This window comes from Notolepis coatsorum (assembly GCF_963971535.1).
Source record: "Notolepis coatsorum genome assembly, chromosome: 10".
NCBI classification, from domain to species: domain Eukaryota; kingdom Metazoa; phylum Chordata; class Actinopteri; order Aulopiformes; family Paralepididae; genus Notolepis; species Notolepis coatsorum.
Genome location: NC_140174.1, coordinates 103420948 through 103435150, shown reverse-complemented (window position 1 = coordinate 103435150; position 14203 = coordinate 103420948). Strand labels below are relative to the sequence as shown.

At 43.7% G+C, this 14203-nt stretch overlaps 1 protein-coding gene across 1 annotated transcript in view; it reads left to right on the top strand.

Moving 5' to 3' along the window:
* Positions 1 to 267: 267 nt before the first annotated feature.
* The window catches only part of bco2l (beta-carotene 15, 15-dioxygenase 2, like), a gene marked incomplete at both ends in the record, with an annotated part of 76119 nt that continues 62183 nt past the window's right edge, over positions 268 to 14203 (top strand). The window contains 3 exons of the mRNA XM_084323126.1: positions 268 to 289; positions 7218 to 7395; positions 10732 to 10943. Of these exons, the coding sequence (XP_084179252.1) occupies positions 268 to 289; positions 7218 to 7395; positions 10732 to 10943 (412 nt within the window). The remainder of the gene's footprint in view (positions 290 to 7217; positions 7396 to 10731; positions 10944 to 14203) is intronic.

Genomic DNA, 14203 nt, shown 5'->3' with positions numbered 1-14203 from the left:
ACAGGATAGTCAATGTCCCCACAATGTTGTCCTCCAGCAATTGACTGCATGCTAAATCATACTGATATGATTATGAGTTACGAGTTTAGAGCTTCAGACTGATGAGTCACTGGACTAGATTCATCAGGAATGACCATCAGACTTTATGAGTGTATGTATGAGTGACTGTGACGCAAGGACTACTGGTTCAAAGGTTGCCCCTTCCTCTCTTCAGGACTTGGTTAAATTGTCTCTGTGTCACTGAGAAAAGCCACATGGCTGTCAGCGATGTCCAAGACCATCATGGAAGGTGAGTAGCTCACACACACACACACACACACACACACACACACACACACACACACACACACACACACACACACACACACACACACACACACACACACACACACACACACACACACACACACACACACACACACACACACACACACACACACACACACACACACAGACACACACAGACACACACACACACAGACACACACACACACACACACACACACACACACACACACACACACACACACACACACACACACACACACACACACACAGTACAAGGGACAACTGATTTAGTTGATTAATCTGATTTGTTATGTATCTCAAAAGCTGAACATGGGACAAAGGTGCAGACTTTTGATATATGGTATTATTTATTAAGGACAAAATCATCATTTTCATTTAATTATCCACCCACCAACATCACCAGACCATTCAGATCCTCTTCCAAACTGCCCTTTTTATTATTTCAGTGAACCTCTGTGGAATATCAGCCCTAGATGGATTCTAGTTCGCTGGGCTAGTGGTTAATACATGGTTGACTCAATGATTGATGATCGACTGTGTGCACACAAACACACGCACACACACACACACACACACACACACACACACACACACACACACACACACACACACACACACACACACACACACACACACAAACACACACACACACACACACACACACACACACACACACACACACACACACACACACACACACACACACACACACACACACACAACCACATACACACACAATGCTTCCCTCTAGCTTTTTCTTATCCCCTTGTGCAATTGCAATGTGTTATTGTTGCATTGCATTTGATAAACATCCCTCATGAGAATTGCCAGCTACTGGGGGTGTGATAAGAAGTGTTGGCATTTTATATTGTGCTTTCTAAGGTATGTCCTGGCAGATTAACTGGTGAGAGAATTCACACAAATAATTCATTAGCATCTTTGAGTCACACTCAACGGTTTGGTACCTACTCTATGATAAAAAATAGCTGATAAGCAATGCCCATGATTGGAATAAAATATTTTTAATATGAATTCTTCAAATATTTATGAATATTGATTGATTGAATAGTTTATTGATTTAAATGAATAACACATACTGTATACAATTGAACAGGTATATATATATATCAGCCCACCATTTACCAATAGGATTAAAAAACACAATAAAGCCATAGGCTTGTTTCCATTGCGGTCCTTCATCATTGGTGTCCGTGGAGTCATGTACTGGTGTGTGGATGTGGGTGTTTGTAGTGTATGTGTGTCATCATTTCACACATGATGGTTTGCTTATATATCCACATTCAATTTTGGTACTATAAAACTGTTAATTTGAGCAACTACTCTTAACCCTCTGAGACCCACATAGATCCACCATTGTATTATTTAATGGAGGTCAGTGGATCTTTAGGAGGAAATAACAGGTCAGCAGTAGAAGCCACATAGAAGTGGTGACATCGTCTGAAAGCGAAGAACCTGAAGTGTATGAGATGCAGCTCAGCACGATGTGTCAGGTTGTTTGGTTGTGTTTTGGTTAGCTAAGTTCTTGCAGCAATGTTTGGGTTGATACCATTTGTTAAACTGGTTTGGTGCAAAATGTAACCTTGAGAACCGATGAACATGGCCAAAAATACCTTTAGAATATCACATTAGTACGGGCGGCTACGTGGCGTAGTGGGCAAGGCGCTCGCCACGAAATCTGGAGACGCTGGGCTTGCCTGTTCGAGCCCAGCGCTCCACATTTGCTTTCAGTTTAGCTGGTCGTCCGTACTAATACACATTGGCCGTATTAGGGGGTGGGAAACTGATGGGTGGGGATCGGGCGTTGTGGACAGCGACTCCTACAGGTCGGTTGGTGCGCCTGCGCAGTAGAATCAGGAAGTGTCGGGGGCAGCGTGAGCCTCCCACGCGTTACTCCTCGCCACTGAGAGATCGAGCTGCGCAGGTGAAAAGATGCGACTGCTGTTACCTCAAGTACCGGAGGGGACTTGTGCTATGTATGACTTAGTCCACATTGCAGCCGGCTTGTGGGAGGCAAGAAACAGCGTTCGTAACAGGGGAGGGTTGAATTGGATGTTACGAAATTGGGATGGGAGAAAATATAGAAAAATGGGAGAAAAAGTGGATAAAAAAAAATAAAATATCACATTAGTAAGACACTAAGACCTCGAGGGAACACCATATAAAAAGCAATATCACATTAAGACACTAAGACCTTGAGGAACACCATAGAAAAAGGTAAAGCTGTGATCTGCTATCAAACAGTTCTGACATTTGGAGATTTCTGTAAGAATTACATTTTCAGAGAAGCCATACATTCTCTGACTGGCCCAAGTCTCTAGTCTGTGGTTGTAAAGTTGCATGAGGCTGTGGGTTATACTAAAGGTCACAATAGGTCATTTATTACAGTAAAAATAAAATTAAAAAAAAGTCTCACTACAATGAAATGGCTACTATGGCGACTAACATCATCACACATGAATTCACTTGGCCTCTTTGAAGTCTCAGATTTCCAGTCATACCAAAATTCAAGACCGCTAGGAACCCCAGTATGCAGACATTTTCAAATACACAATTTTTTTAATACTGTAGGTGAAGATAACTGCATGGTTCTCGCTCCAAACTGAAATAACCCATTTTCATTCAGATATCTGGAGGTGACAGGTCAAGGGACCTCTTTGAAAATGGCCATGGCAGTTTTTCCAAAATGTTGCCCAACATTGGAGCATTATTTAGCACCCTTCCCGACAATAACAACATATTCCTTAACTCATTGACTGCCACACTGTTTTCCCATCTTTACTCCCTGGCGCCAGCGTTATTGACCATTTTCACGATGTTTGCGGACCCATCGTATATTCTATATTATAGCTATGGAGACAATAGTATGGCTCATTTGACAGGCACTATTTATAGTCCAACAGGGACGAAACAGTTAATTTCTACATACTTTAGTTTGTGCGCTATTCCATGCTAAACATCGCCCGTTTCACAATAATCCAGGCTGGTTTTCTAGATCGTGAGATAAAGTGTGTTATGCGCAAATCTCGCGGCTGCTCGCCTGGAATTATTATTATTATTATATTATTATTGCCAGGTCAAAGGTAAACACGACCATATGTTTCTTCACAAAGCCACAATGCGATCATACAAACGCATGTTTTGGGATGGGGTTTCGGTAAAATAGACGTTACCTTTGTCAAAAAGTACACTACCATATGTTTCTTCACAAAGGCATCGGGGGGGGGAGGGTCTTTTTCAGACGCTGCGATCATACAAACGCATGTTTTAGGATGGGGTTTCGGTAAAGTAGATGTAAAATAGACGTTACCTTTGTTTTAGAGGTACTCCATTTCTCACTTCGAGTCCAAGTGTCTTGAATCACAACAGGATCAATACATATAACGTTAGGTATAGCGATTATCCGTTGTCTTCTTCATCTACTATATCTGCTCGGGCCAGACTATAGACGGAGCCGAATAGGTTTCCTCATCGGTCGGTTTGATTATAGTTTTTCTTTTTTGCGTTTTACCAGTAGTGCTGAGTCCAACATAGTCTGGTGGAAACGCACCTTATCGTCCATAATCATCATCCATATAATCCATTTAGTCTTTTTCATAATATCCAATAGTTTGGTCTAGGCCAGGGGTCGGCAACCTGCGGCTCCGGAGGCCGCATGCCGCTCTTTAGCCAATCAGCTGCGGCTCCCGGCTCCCTTATTATTTTTAATTTAAATTTTTTTCTTATTTTGGAGATTGATGTCATACTGTGACACTGAAATGAAAAAATATTTCATCAACTAAAATATTTAGTCAACAAAAATATTTCATCAACTAAAATATACAGTACGTCACACCCCGTGCCTCTCCCTGCCGTCTGCAAGTGGCTAATCTTGAGTTTTTCGACTCCCCAGTAAGCTAACCATGGATAAATCCAAAAGAAGGAAAGGCTGAGGAAAATAGAGGGTTTAATTCAGCGTGGACAGATTAATTTGCTTTCACGACTAACAATGCAGGCTTACCTGTATGCCTGATATGTGGTGCGAAATTTGCGAACAACAAAAAATTTACTTTTTATTTTATAGATTTTCCACAAATAAGGGAAGGACTCAAATAGAGCTGCATAGTTCAGGGTTTTATTTCAAAGTAGGTCTACAGATGCCAGTGTTTTTTCTCCTTTTCTGTGTTTTATTTCAAAGTAGGTCTACACATGGTAGTCTTTTTTCAAAGTGGACTACTTTTTATTTTATAAATGTTCCACAAATAAGGGAAGGACTCAAATATACCTGAATAGTTCAGGGTTTTATTTCAAAGTTGGTCTACAGACACCAGTGTTTTGTCTCCTCTTCTGTGTTTTATTTAAAAATAGGTCTACACAGCCAGTATTTTTTCTCCTCTTCATAAGAGTTTGAGGTTTTCCTTTGTTATAACAGGTAAAAACAGCAATAAAAAGTCAAAAATTGTCTTTTTGTTGCTTTATAATTCCATTAATGCAACAAACTGTGTGCTATATAAGTATAAAGTATAATAAATCGCAAATTACTTTGGGTATGCAATTGTCAGGCGTTTTATGCTAAATGTGGGGTATGCTTGGGGATATATAAAACGTTATACACTGTGTTATCTTCATTTTAAGGGTAAATAGGTTGTGCGGCTCCCTGAGCATTTTATTTTGTGGGAGGGGGGAAAAGTGGCTCTTTTGATAGTAAAGGTTGCTGACCCCTGGTCTAGGCGATCGCGTCCTGCTCACAGCTGATTGCAACCTACTAGTAGATTCCCTAGTTGTTTGGGGGGCTGTGGTTGTTTGGGGGATGTGGGGCCAATGCATGTTCATAAGGTAGGTGATACTGCCACCTGGCGGGATTCAATCATCATTGCAGTTCCAATCCACAACCACAAGGCAAGCGCGAGTGCCTAGTTAGTATGATAAAATCGGAAAATGATCTAAAAACAAGAAATCTCGGGTTTGGCGCTGAATGAGTTAATGTTCTCTAGTTTCCATATCTTCACTCTAACTTTAAAAACATAGCCTCTGAAAGACCCGCCAAGTTATAACTGGATAACTGAATGAATAATGAATAATACATCCCAATTTATTATGATCCCAGTGATGATTTATTATCAGAAAAGGAAAAACAGGAAACATACCCGCTATCATCGACAGTATGAACACATTCGACAATATTTTATTATTCAGTGTCAGAAATTACACAAAAAAAGTACAGTCACAAGTAAATGTACACAATCACAATTGCAGATCCCCCTCTCGATGCACATTCCCTATTTCATCGTGCCGTACTGTACTATTGTTATTGTAAACACATTTCTGGCTCGGTCGGTTGCTTGCAATAATCATTCACAGCCCTGTCGTAACTGCCGCTCAGAGTTAATATTGAACCCGGTCCATAAAGGTTCATTGCTAATCGTGTAACTCCTCTGTGTATTTTGTAATCTCTCATGTGTGATGATAATGGGTGGTGGGTGGAGTCTGCAGGGGTAAGATAAGATACCCCTCAGAGGATCACAATATCAGGAGGCTCTTAACAGGCACATGCAGAGGGGGGAGCTTTGGGTGCCCAAGCACTTGCCCATGCCTTGGTGACCAAAGTGTTTTGGCAAGGCTTTTTTTTTAATAGATGTATTATTATTATTATTATTTATTTTATTAAGAGCAATGCCCAGGGACCCCATCAAGAATAATTTTAATAATATTAAAAATAAAAATATGTTTTTCTGTTATGTTGGTGACGTGTCACCCTCCCTCTTGGAATGACGGGCCCATTAGCCAATACAAATCTATAATACATTTTGATGAATCCCAAACTATTCTAAGGCATAATCATATAGTATGATGCAGTTTGTTGTAAAATTCTGTGTTACATTCTCTGAATATTGGTTGCTAATGGTATAGTTTGGCTGGTTACGTTACGGTATACGCTGTTCTAACATTTTGATACATGTGCCCTTTTTAAAATGTTAGCACCTGCCCCTCTAAAGGTCTCTGCATGGCCCTGGCTCTTAATGTGCATGTACCTTATTATGTGACAAATAAAACAAAACTTGAAAACTTGAAACTTGTGTACACAAATTTGCTTTATTCTATAGTAGTGTTTCTTAGCTCTGAAACAGGAAATGTACTCGTACATTTGTACTCAGAACCTTCCAATGGCTGTTCTCAGTGTCACCATCCTTACCAATGAATTGTCTGTGGAGCAGTCAATGAGCCAGTTTGACATAACACAGTCCTGATCTGAGCATGAACTTCACACACACACATACTCGCCCAAAGTACCAAAGCTATAAAGTGATTATGGTGGTTTTATAAGCAACCTTTTCTCATATTGTACAATATCTGTCATGTTAGATGTCCTGCTCTTTGTCTGTTGTTGTAGTGATGATCTACACATTTCATATTCTAGTAATAATAATAAAGATTTATATTTTCTTTGATTCTATTTGATTATTTTCTCCTCTCCTCTCCTCTCCTCTCCTCTCCTCTCCTCTCCTCTCCTCTCCTCTCCTCTCCTCTCCTCTCCTCTCCTCTCCTCTCCTCTCCCCTCCTCTCCTCTCCTCTCCTCTCCTCTCCTCTCCTCTCCTCTCCTCTCCTCTCCTCTCCTCTCCTCTCCTCTCCCCTCCTCTCTTCTCCTCTCCTCTCCTCTATCTTCTCTGCCCATCTCCTCTACTCTCTATCCTCTCCTCTCCTCTCTATCCCCTTCTCTCCCCTTCTCTCCTCTCTCCTCTCCTCTCATCTCCCCTCCTCACCTCTCCTCCTCTCCTCTCGTTCCCCCCCTCTCCTCTCCTCTCCTCTCCTCTCCTCTCCTCTCCTCTCCTCTCCTCTCCTCTCCTCTCCTCTCCTCTCCTCTCCTCTCCTCTCCTCTCCTCTCCTCTCCTCGCCTCTCTATCCTCTGGCAGTATCCAGCAGATTGCGGTGTCCGCAAGCCAAAGGGCTGGAGGGCATTGCAGCCCTGGTGCGCACTGTAGAGGAGACCCCTGATCCCATCACCACCACCATCAAGGGAACCATTCCTTCCTGGATCAATGGAAGCTTCCTGAGGAATGGACCTGGAAAGTTTGAGTTTGGGCCAGACAGGTATTTGCATAGTCTCTACAATCTTCACAGGACAAATACAAAGAAAGAACCCTTGACACATTCAACTCTTCCTCCCTCTTGAGTCCATATCATATGACAGCCCACACACAGATACACATGGTACAAGGACAATATGACCTCACACAGACATACAGTGCATATAGTGATATGGCTGTTTGCTGTCTTGTAATGCTTGGTGTCATGCTGCGAGGTCAATATGATAGTTTTTTAGTTCATTGATGTAGTAATATTTGATGTCAATATCCTATGTATCTGTGCACCTATTGTCTGATGCACACTGTAGCCAGGGCGTCTCTCAGTCTGTGACCTGATGACCCCGTAGCTGCATCCATCCTGCTAGTCCCTCCTCACACACACACACGCGCCTCACACACACACACATCCTCCTCTTCCGACGCGCACACGCACACACACTCACGTACACACACACACACATCGCTCACCCACACTTACAAACACATACACACAGTTACACACCAACTATTATGAGAACTGTCAGGAATATCACGAACCATTAGATGGATGTTAACCAGATGGCCCCCTTAGACAACATCCATTAACAGACACACACACCACACAGACTAGCACACACACACCACACACACACATACATACACACACAAATACATACACACACACACCCCTCCCCTTCTCTCTCTGTCCAAGAGGGTATATATGTCATGTAATGTGGGTACTCTTTCTCTTTCTTCTACTGGTGTGCGAGGAGCTGAGCCCGTGCGGGCTGCAGGAGGAGAGTTCTCTTCTTCTCTGTGTAATAAAAGCTCCGTTTGAAATACTCTGTGTTCCGCAAATCTTTTGGTCGACTGGTCCACTACCATATCAATTAAGAATTCACGAGGGACAGGTGATCCCTTTCAAATACCTACTGTCCTTGTACAATCTGTATCTGTATGCATGGCCGCCTAGTTATAGTTGAAAGTGGGGGTGCATAATTTTTTTTTTTTTTTTTTTTATTAATCTTTTTTTTTTTTTTTGACAGGCAAGGGGTGGTTTGGCAGATATTTTTTTCATTTAATGAACCTGTACATGCAATTTCCTGCAATATAGAGCCTTCAATCTTGACCAATAAAGCTGCTCTTTTCACTATAAAACTCAGTTTATATTGCAGTATGATAGCCAATTACTATAATAATAATAATAATATATTAATATATATATATATATATACTGTATATATACTGTATATTGATTTTTCGCTCTTTTATTTTTATTAAATCAATCTCCTTTCAAATAGGCCAAGTTTTTAATAAGAAAGAGAGAAAAAATACCAACAAGGAACAATAACAGGGTCTGCTGTAAATATAGCCTATTTTGTGTCTTAATTTGTTATGTTATCCTACACTTTAAGCTGTCTGATATTTCCATTACCTGTAACTCTTGGGTCTCTTTCTCTCCTTCTCTGCCTCCTCCCTGAGTCTGCACAGTCACCATATCATTCTACATTAAGGAGAGCAATACACTTATGAATACACTGAACATCATTATGAAACATTTCTATTGCACCCTTACTTACAATTCATTATGAATTGAAAATGGGGAACCCTGATGTAAACAAGACGAAAGTCTTTCTCTGGTCTGCATCCCCTTAACAATTGTGTGTATTGAGCTGTACTGTACTGTACCCATTCTGCAATCTGTTATTGATTGATTAAAAATGTTATTAACATATTGCAGAATGGGTACAATATAGTACGGCTCAATACACACAATTGTTAAGGGGATGCAGACCAGAGAAAGACTTTTGTTTTGTTTACATCAGGGTCCCCTTATTGCATTATTATTATTATAAATTTTCTTTTTTTTTAAGTAAAAAAAAAAAAAAAAAATTTGGGGGGCCCTCATCACTAAAGGCCCACGGGCCGCGGCCGTCGTTAATCCGGCCCTGCTCGTCTGCCATAGCGAACGTTAAAATTTGCAAACGAAGTCAACGTTATCCAGCTGACCACACCACATATCTAGATATATGACAACGTTAGCTAGCGGCTAGCACTAAAGCTAACGCCAACCAGAGGGAAACTTTGTTATTATTATTATTATTATTATTATTATTGGTATGACCAGATGGCATTTCGGGACGTGAAACACTTTTATTGTATTGCGTGGTAGAACTTCTACCACTCAATAGAAGACATGTCTAACATAAATAATCTTAACAATCATAAACAACTTACTGGAAAATCCTGCCTGCCACCAAATGACACACTTCTGTGGCCTTTATTTACACTCAGCCTACCTGCAGCGCCAGCGCCGTGCGCCGTCTGCTCTGCTGGGGGTGGGAGAGGCACTGGATCAAACCATATGGGGGAGCAGGGGGGGGGTGTCGCAATCTTTGGAAACTTAAAAACTTGCTATTTTGGGGGGCCCTCATCACTAAAGGCCCACGGGCCGCGGCCGTCGTTAATCCGGCCCTGCTCGTCTGCCATAGCGAACGTTAAAATTTGCAAACGAAGTCAACGTTATCCAGCTGACGACACCACATATCTAGATATATGACAATGTTAGCTAGCGGCTAGCACTAAAGCTAACGCCAACCAGAGGGAAACTTTGTTATTATTATTATTATTATTATTATTGGTATGACCAGATGGCATTTCGGGACGTGAAACACTTTTATTGTATTGCGTGGTAGAACTTCTACCACTCAATAGAAGACATGTCTAACATAAATAATCTTAACAATCATAAACAACTTATTGGAAAATCCTGCCTGCCACCAAATGACACACTTCTGTGGCCTTTATTTACACTCAGCCTACCTGCAGCGCCAGCGCCGTGCGCCGTCTGCTCTGCTGGGGGTGGGAGAGGCACTGGATCAAACCATATGGGGGAGCAGGGGGGGGGTGTCGCAATCTTTGGAAACTTAAAAACTTGCTATTAAGTGTCATTGCGTATTATTAATTTGATTGAAATTACGTAGTTATGGTTAGAAATATATATTGGGGGGGGGTATATCAAATTTTTCATATGATCAAAAAGTGGTGGAGCAAGAGCATAGCTTTGCTCCCCCAAGTTCAATAGTCGGAGAGCATTTGCTCCGAGTGCTCTTATGGCCAGGCGTCTATGTCTGTATGTACCATAGAAACTCTGTGGGTTGTTGTGACTCTGCACCGATGACACAGATACATTTCTATGCAGCTATTGTACTTGGTGAATCAAGTGGTTCTAAATGGTAATGGTAAATGGTGCATTTATATAACGCTTTTATCCAAAGCACTTTACAATTTGAAATCTCTCTCTCTCTCTCTCCCCCCCCCCCCCCCCCCCCCCCCCACTTCCAAAAAACCCGAAATTCAGATACACCCACTGGTTTGACGGCATGGCCATGATGCACCGGTTCCACATCAGTAACGGTGATGTGACCTACAGCAGCCGTTTCCTCCGGAGCGACTCATACACCCTCAACTCGGAGAAGGAGCGCATCGTGGTGTCAGAGTTCGGGACGATGGCCATGCCCGATCCCTGCAAGAACATCTTTGCACGCTTCTTCTCCCGCTTCAAGATGCCCAGTATGTTGAACCGCATGCATAATATCCCCCTATGTGCAAATTCCTTTTGCAGTTAGTTGTTTGTCGTTTGTAGTGTAGTTCGTTTAGTTAGGTACGGTTCTACTGCTGTGTCAGGATGCACCCTGCTCCCTTCCAATGGGTCAAAGTTCATGTTGCTACCATTTACCATCTCACAGGAATTTGCAAAAGCTTTTCTGAAGATTAATAAAAAAAAATCACACAAAACAATAGGGTTGGCACTTCGTGCTTGAAACCCTAATTAAGGATTTTGCAAGACCCGGATATATTTCTACTTGGACATTTTTTTTTCAACCTTTCAGATGGTGTTGTAGGAGTACTTTGTAGAGAAAAATATAGTGTTTATAAAAAAAATTATATATTTGTAAGGTTTTATTGAAATGTTGTAATAGTACAACTGTGGTTCTGTGGGGTAGCAGAATTTCCCATAGGCCATTTTTACTCAATGTCAGAGTAAAGTAAGTTATTCAAATAAGTAATGCATACTATTATGAAAATATGGTTTTGGTAATTATTTGCTTTTCACTGTATATATACAGTATACTTTATATATATGTTTAGGGTTTCAAGCACACGAGAGCTTGGCACAACAAGAGAAGAGACCTAGGGCTTTCTAAAAAAAAAAAAAACTCCACTTCCCAGCTCATGCCAGCCCCTGTCAATCATCTGACTTCTAGCGTGAAGCTTTTTCTTTTCTCTTTATTTTCAGAATCATATCTCACAACAAACCTAAACGTTATTGCCATGAAATAGAACGCAGTTAGTTTCTCTACCTTTCTGTGAACGTCTAGCAAAAAAAACGCATTGCAATCTGATGAAAAATGGCGGAGCAATTTACATTATAAAAAAAATAACTGTACTTGCAGTAGATTTCATTCACAGGTTTTGCTGCCCTGTCAGGGGCACCTGGTGATACTAAATCCAGATTGAACTCTGCCATTGGAAAGGGGATATTTGGCCCAATCCATAGATGTGTGACTTGGCCATAATAAGGTCATTTATAGGTGTGCTGAAGGGTCTGCAATTAGGTAAAATTAGACCTAAGATTATCCCCTTTTAAGTTCACCAACCTGTTCAATTAGTTTAAGAGTTAAGGCATCCTACCACACCCCCTAAGGTGAAAATTATATACAGTCCTCTAAGCTCCCGCACAATTTGGTCCTTCGAGCCGGAGTTAAACCAGATAGGATGTCACGAAAGAGCGAGGCAGGTTCAAAGGGTCCCCCCCCCCCCCCCCTCGGTGCTCCTAGAGAGCGTAGATTACCCTCCAGACTAGATGACTGTGTCCTGGGTACACCCAGTAGCCCTAGTTCGGAGAGCAATCAGCATGTGCTAAACACATCAGCTGACCGGACAGTAGGGGACTTTATAACCCAGACGGCAGGCACACCCCAGCTAGTAGAGGGTGCTGCTGCCACACCACAGTTAGATCAGATGGCAGGCACACCCCAGCTAGTAGAGGGTGCTGCTGCCACACCGCAGTTAGATCAGACTCTGAGAACAGAGTCAGACCCGACTGACACCCCCCAGCTGCCTGAAGAGAAGAAGAGACACCAGGTGGCCCCGTGTAGTAAAGACATAACTACCTTCTCGCCACTGAATACCGCCAACCAAGATGAGTATGAGCAAGATGAGCCTGAAGAAGAAGAGGAGTGTGACTCCGCTGAAAACGACTCGCGACCTGGAGAGGATATCAATCCCCCAGACAGAGTGGAGCCACGCGGCAGGCAGGACTTCAATCACTTCCAACCGGGAGAGTTCTTCCTAGACACTCGCAGAACTGGTAGGCCCCCCAGCAGAGCACAAAGCAGAGGGAGCGTTACAAGCCAAACAGAATTCATGTTCCAATGCATGCAACAACAACGCGAAGATGCGCTCGCAAGAGAGGCTCAACGACGCCAAGATGCGCTCGACAGAGAGAGAAGAGCCGCGGAAGCACTGGAGCGGGAGCGCGATAGAGCGGCAGCCCAGGCCTTGGAGTACGCCCGGCTCGCTACCGCCCAACTGCGATCGGCCTCTGCCTCCAGGCAATCATCAAGAGCATCCACTAGGAATAACTCACCCCAGCGCCGCCAGCCTGAAAGGGTGGAGCACCCGGCTACGTATCCCCGACCCCGAAGAGGGGACAAGGCAGACTCCGAAGACCTGGAAAGGCGACTGGCTCGTCTGCAGGAGGAATATACGGCACCAGGAGAGGTGCCACCCCGCTCTCAATGTGAGCGGCTACCCGCCACACACAGAGCAACCTCCAGATCCCATCAACATTGGCCCGCAACTACACCGGCCCCTAGGTACGACCCGCTCCCACAGCGCCCACCAGGGAGCGCCATCCCATTCTTCAAAGACAATTCTAGAAGCCAGTACCATGACATGAGGATGTGTCTGGAGTTCCTCCTGGGCGCCGCCAACCACAGCGAGCAACAGAAGTTCCTCGAGCTGTCTATGCACTGTACGCTGCCTGCGGCCAAGCTCATATACACTGCCAACGCATACTCCCCCACCCCCTATACTTCGTCTATCCAGGCCCTGGACGAGCGCTGGGGACGCCCGTGGGACCACATATTGGATGATATCCACGAGCTGGGAGAAATGGCAGACATAAAGGATGACCACGCCCTGGACACATACTCCTTGAAGGTACAGGCTCTGGTGAGCCTCCTGACGTTTCAAGGAGCCGCCAGCCGCACTGAGCTCTATGCAGGCTCCAACGTAGAACGCTTCGTCAGGAAGCTTCCAAAGGAAAGGGAAGAGAGGTTCCGACGGGAACACGAGCGTCTCCACCCCCAGCAGCCACTGTCTACCCTGATGGAGCTCTCAGAGTTCCTGAAGTCGGAGATGAGGCACATCCGCCTCCCCAAGCGGGAAGAGCCGAAAGGCAATGGACACAGTGGACGAGACAAGTCCGACCGAACGGGGCGGCCCGTTAGGGTGCTGACCACCGTACATGAAACCACATCAAAGGAGCACCAAGGGCCCCCGAAAGGCCAACAAGGCTTCTCCTCCCAGAAGAAACGAGAGAAGAAGACTCCGCCGCCATGCCAGTGCTGCACAGAGGTCCACTGGCTAGACAACTGTCCCGTTTTCAAGGAGAAGACTACAGAGGAAAAGAAACAGTGGATAATAGAGAATAAGCGGTGCTGGAAGTGCGCCCGTGAGCACAGAGCAAAGGACTGCACCCTCAAGGGACCCTGCAGACAGAGCGGGTGCGGGAAGATCCACCTCACGGCCCTCCACGACCTCAA